We start from the raw sequence: 6,480 nt of genomic DNA on the forward strand, positions 1-6,480 counted from the left end.
CGTTTTCCTTTTATTATTTATTTTTCAGTCCTCTGGGATATGGTATCATCAAGGTAGTTTAATAAAATGTGTCATTACGATCTAGATGAAAGACATTTATTAAATCTTTCAAAAAGGCATTGGAGCACGATTAATTTAAATGGTAAACGTGTTTGTTTGTAGTGAAGCATAAAGCTATCTGTGCTCTGCCTATCACGGGTATCGAAACCCACTTTCTATCGTTGTAAGTCCCCAGACATACCGACAAGAAAGCACGTTAGCTATCGCTTTGTTTTCTTAGCCAACAATTCATGCCCAAGTTGTAAAACAGTGTAAGCACGTGAGGCCAAATAAAGTTTATTTTCTGGTAGTCCACGCAGAAGTGGTCCTCTCAATCTTTACAAGTACAACGATTGCTACCCCTACTTGCTCATAGTTTGTATGAGAATTTGTTTTAGAATTCGTAAGCACATGGGCTAAACTGTGTATAGCCTTCCATAGTTTTGAACATGCAGACTCTTAGGCTACTCTTATCTGACCAAATGGTGGAGTCAGACCATAACTCTTCTATCATATCGACGACCCTGATGCAAGGAACCCGCTAACCACAACAACAAAAACTAAAACCCTTTACAAGAGACAATTTTTTGTGATGTGTTTATAGTACGTAATTTTTGTCACTTTTAAACTCTATTTTTTATGTTAAAATTGGATAAAAATAAATATATTTCTAACAAATCGTATTCTGTACCATTTGTAAATACTTCATGTTTAATTTGTAATTTTTTGCGAAATCAAATATAGAACTTTAAAAAACTAATTAATTAAAAATATAGCTTATGGTTGCCATAGACAAATAGAAAAATGCCTAGATATTAATGCTTCATTTTTGGAAATATTTTCAATAGCACTATGAAGAGTTCCCCCAAGTTCACTTTGATAATATTACTCATGCCAGGTAAGAACTTCCTTTGGTTACAATTTCAGTTATGGCCTTTCTTGTAAGTTTAGTAAACGTAACATGTGCTAGTTTGTAACGAGTCATATACTAATTTCTTTATCCTACCCTATGCATGTCTCTGGACAACTTTAGGTTGATATTGGACATCTTTAGTTAGCATTTGAAATCTTTAGATTGAGTCTCGGACATCTTTAAGTTGACATTGGATATTTTTTAAGTTAGCTCTGGACATTTTTAGATTGACATTGGACATCTTTAAGTGGACATTGGATATTTTTTAAGTTAGCTCTGGCCATTTGTAGATTGACATTGGACATCTTTAAGTTGACATTGGATATTTTTTAAGTTAGCTCTGGCCATTTGTAGATTGACATTGGACATCTTTAAGTTGACATTGGATATTTTTTAAGTTAGCTCTGGAAATTTTTAGATTGACATTGGACATCTTTAAGTGGACATTGGATATTTTTTAAGTTAGATCTGGACATTTGTAGATTGACATTGGACATGTTTAAGTGGACATTGGATATTTTTTAAGTTAGATCTGGACATTTATAGATTGACATTGGACATGTTTAAGTGGACATTGGATATTTTAAAGTTAGCTCTGGAAATCTTTAGATTAACTGGTTGCAAGTATTACAAAATACATCAGGTTTACTAAAAACAAAAATTGTCAATTTATCATATCTGATATTAAAATATATACAACCATTATCAACACGTCTGGAAAATGTTTTCGAATATAACGAAAACATAGAGTATATCTTCTTTTAAAGATATATACACTGACAGTATACAGCCTTCCGATAAATAAATGAACACCCACTCGAAAAAGAATGACACTTTACGAAACAAACAGACTACAAGACGACATTAGTGTTTAATGGTTCTGCTGTTTGCAGATTTTCAGTATATATATATATGGTTACACACCCTATTTACAAGATCTAAAATATTGGCCCCACTGCTGGATCATTGTTTTTTGTCTCTAGACGTTTTATTTGTATGGGAACGATCAAGAGTGGACCAAACATGATCGACAAAGTTCTTATCCGACGACTGACCTGGCTACGGGAGAGTGGTTAATGTCTTGACCTTCAAGCCATTGTTTTGTGACTCTAGATGAATGAACAAGAGCCTCAAAATGCACGATATCATCACCTTGTCATTTGTGCAGACAGACAGGACGCCTTTCCTTAGAACGTTGTATCACATACGAGTAAGCTGTGAGAGTACAGATACCCAAATGCTACCCCACACCATAACAGAAACACCAATGTGACTTGTAGAAGCCTTTCCTCAGAACGATGCATCACATACCACTAAGCTGTGAGCGTCCAGATGCCCATATGCTACCTCACACCATAACAGAAACACCAATGTGACTTGTAGAAGCCTTTCCTCAGAACGATGCATCATATACCAGTAAGCTGTTAGTGTCCAGATATCCAACTGCTACCCCACACCATAACAGAAACACCAATGTGACTTGTAGAAGCCTTTCCTCAGAATGATGCATCACATACCACTAAGCTGTGAGCGTCCAGATATCCAACTGCTACCCCACACCATAACAGAAACACCAATGTGACTTGTAGAAGCCTTTCCTCAGAACGATGTCTCACATACCACTAAGCTGTTAATGTCCAGATTCCCAAATGCCACCCCACACCATAAAAGAAACATCGCCGTCTCATGTCGTGACTTGCAGACGGTTCAGGAAAAGTTCCTAGAAGTATAGTCACCCAAACTAATTGCCTTCATAGTTCGAGAGTTGTGAAAAATTCGAACTGATCAGAAAATATGACAGTGTTTCTTAAGGCAGAATGTGTGATAGCGTATTTGATGTATATTGTATACTGTTGTCAACGTACTGTTGGTTGTGGGCGCCCGGACCGTGCAGAAACTGTTGTTTTACAACGTGTCTGTATCAACGTTATCATCTTATTCATTGTACACAGGAGCATTGCATGTGACCTCTAGACAGCAATATTGGATGCGACTTCTGACCAGCTGTATTGCAAATGACCTGTAGACAGTGGTATTAAAACTGACCTCTAGACAGCGATATTGGATGTGATCTCTGTACAACTGTATTGCATATTAATTGTAGACAGCAGTATTAAAGTGATTTTTGGACAGCAGCACTGTAAGTGACCCATGGACAGCGGTATTACCAGTAACCTGTGGACAGCAGTATTGCAAATAATTGTTCTACAATCATCCAACTATGCTACCTCTTGAAAATACGACTAATTCTCGGGATCTTTCCGTTCGTGGCATTACTGTTTACTCGAACTATATCTGTATTTATACGTCAGGATATTTGCATATGACGTCATAAAGATGGTAGATTTTTTTGAAAAGTACAAAATATTTTATGTTTGTTTGTTATTAAGCACAAAGCTACACAATGGGCTATCTGTGCTCCGCCCACCACGGGTATCGAAACCCGGATTCTACCGTTGTAAGTCCGCAGACATTACCGCTGTGCCACTGGGGGGTGGGGCAATATTTTATGAATTTAAACTATAATAATTTGCTGGTGGAAAATTTAAAGGATGTTTTTATTTGGGGATATTTTTTTTTACTGTGGTTTACTTTTTGTTCTTTGAGGCACATTGATTAATTCATTTCTGTTTTGTTTTTTTTTAAAAAGATCGAGTCTGTTACGTTTGAAAATTTGGTATCCTCGGATGATCGAAACTACTTATTCTCATCAGCCCAAATATGAGGTAAATATTTCACGTATTTTTTTCATCTTCTCTAAAGTATATATTTTAATATGTATTCTCACGTTAACGATATGATTAAGTAGGTATTGAGCAGAAGGTCCTGTAATTGTTAGCCATTAAGCTCATTTTTTTAATGATAAATTTAAAACTGGACTCTGTTTGGCATGTATATGTTATTCCACTAACTGCGGATATGCTCTCACTTAAGAGATAGCTCCCTTTTAATCCATGATATCGAAATATGTACAACATTGTTGCTGTAATAAAATTTACTCTTCCTGGTCAGAAACGTTTATTATCTGGTACAAAAGGTATATCCTTTTACGTGACTCAATCCAATAATATCTTGTTTTATATCCTTTTACGTGACTCAATCCAGTAACATCTTGTTTACTACGTGACTCAATCCAATAATATCGTGTTTGATATCCTTTTACGTGACTCAATCCAGTAACATCTTGTTTTATATCCTTTTACGTGACTCAATCCAGTAACATCTTGTTTTACATTCTTTTACGTGATTTAATCCAATAATATATTGTTTTATATCCTTTTACGTGGCTCAATCTAGTAACATCTTGTTTACTATGTGACTCAATCCAGTAACATCTTGTTTTATATCCTTTTACGTGACTCAATCCAGGAATATCTTGTTTTATATCCTTTTACGTGACTCAATCCAGGAACATCTTGTTTTATATCCTTTTACCTGACTCAATTCAGTAATATCTTGTTTACTACGTGACTCAATCCAATAATATCTTGTTTATATCCTTTTACGTGATTCAATCCAGTAATATCTTGTTTACTATGTAACTCAATCCAATGATATCTTATTTTATATCCTTTTACGTGACTCAGTCCAGTAACGTCTTGTTTTGTTTTGTTTTTTGTCAGGGTATAGAACTTTTTGGAGCCCTCGGAGGATACATTGGGCTGTGGTTAGGAGTTTCCTTGACTACCCTGTACGACATTTTGGTACCACTATGCGCTCGAGGACTCAGAGCCATGAATAACTTTCTGTTTAAGGAGTAATCGACTCAATTTTTATCGAAAATTTTCGTCGACATTCAACACTCTCACTTAGTCGGTGCCCTCACTTAATGACGTCATATACCTCCATTTTGTCTTCGGGTAATCTCTTCTTGGCTGCCTTCAAATATTTCAGTTATTCTTTGATCAAGACGTTTTAGAAAGTTTCGTAATAGATCATCTGTTCCATTCGTAGATTGTAAGTTAATTAGTCTATGGATATGATGTGCAGGATGAATATCTAAAGATTGAATGTTTTAGATTAACATGAAAAAAAGTCCATATCAGGAGTACGTAGATTTAAATGTAATCTCAATGTATGCACAATTACATGAATAAACAGCTATACAGTCAAATTGTAATAAACGAAATATTAATTTTACTCACTCAGACACTTGTTTGTTGTAAGGACTGAATTCACAATCACACTGTCCGCTTTCGGTTGGATATATAACTTTAGTTAATGTTTTTATATATCTAGAGTTAACACAGAAAACAGTACTTTAAGTAGATTGTAAGTTGAACTAGTAAACGAATATTCATGACAGTAGGTCATGCAGTGCTATACACACATTGAAAGTATAATACATAAAATGTTAAACTTTAGTATTTATTCAAAACGTCTTGTTTATTATTGAAATTGAAGTGAAACTGTAAACTTGAACATAATGTTAACGCAGAACTAATAATGTTTGGTTGTTTTAGAGCAAGGACATATTGGGCTATCTGCCGTGTCCACCGCGGTGAATCGAACGCCGAATTTTAGCGTTGAAAAGTCGGTAGACTTACCGCTGTCCCTGCGGGAGACGAACTAATATTGCGTTAAGAACCATAGCCCCGATGGCTCAGCGGTAAGTTTCTGAGCTAATAACGCTAAAAAACAAGTTTTGATACCCGCGGTGTGCAGTGAACGGATGATAGCTCATTGCGCATGTCAAAAAAAGTGAGCGGAATAGCATTTTTTTTTACAATATAAATTTTAATGAACAAGATAGGCCCAAACAAAAAAACGACATTGAAGACGCTACATAAGTTAAAAAGGTTCCCAGGGTACAGGCTATGACGTAGGATATACCCTGGGGATCCTTATAATTTATGCAGCATCTTCAATGGTTTGTTCATTAAAAGGTCGATCATCTCAAGTTTTGATTTGCTGTTTTTAAAGCAGTCTTTCCTTTTGATGTTAATATTTGCTTAACTGTTTAAGTACTAATTTTCTACACACACACACACATATATATTTAGATCGAGTTTTTTTATGTTAACACAAAAAGTTGGTCCTCCTATGTAGACTGTACGCTAAGCTAGTATTCGTTGATGATTACCTGCCACTAGTATCGCATATTTGGAACTACCCGCCCCCTAGTGACAAACTTTGGAACTATCCTTGTAGTGACTTATTTTGGAACTATCCACCCTTTGGTGCCACTCTGTGGAACTATTATGTCACGTGAGCTTCCTCGTCTCAAAATATAATCCTCACCAACTCTTGGGTTACTCTAATCAACACTATCCATCATCAACAACTCTTGATTATCTAATCAACATCATCTACCGCTACCAAATCTTGGGTTACTCTAATTAACATCATCCACCACCACCTACTCTTGGGGGACTTTAATTAACATCATCCACCATCACCAACTCTTGGGTTACTCTAATCAACACTATCCATCATCAACAACTCTTGATTATCTAATTAACATCATCCACCACCACCTACTCTTGGATTACTCTAATCAACACTATCCATCATCAACAACTCTTGAT

At 35.7% G+C, this 6,480-nt stretch overlaps 1 protein-coding gene across 1 annotated transcript in view; it reads left to right on the plus strand.

Moving 5' to 3' along the window:
* The window catches only part of LOC111089775 (amiloride-sensitive sodium channel subunit beta-like), a 12,382-nt gene extending 7,357 nt beyond the window's left edge, over positions 1-5,025 (plus strand). Inside the window, exons 5-7 of the mRNA XM_022402832.1 lie at positions 888-937; positions 3,603-3,678; positions 4,576-5,025. Coding sequence (XP_022258540.1) covers positions 888-937; positions 3,603-3,678; positions 4,576-4,713 — 264 coding nt within the window. The 3' untranslated portion in view covers positions 4,714-5,025. The remainder of the gene's footprint in view (positions 1-887; positions 938-3,602; positions 3,679-4,575) is intronic.
* Positions 5,026-6,480: the final 1,455 nt, after the last annotated feature.

The sequence above is a fragment of the Limulus polyphemus genome, unplaced genomic scaffold, assembly GCF_000517525.1.
Source record: "Limulus polyphemus unplaced genomic scaffold, Limulus_polyphemus-2.1.2 Scaffold7320, whole genome shotgun sequence".
Taxonomy (NCBI): domain Eukaryota; kingdom Metazoa; phylum Arthropoda; class Merostomata; order Xiphosura; family Limulidae; genus Limulus; species Limulus polyphemus.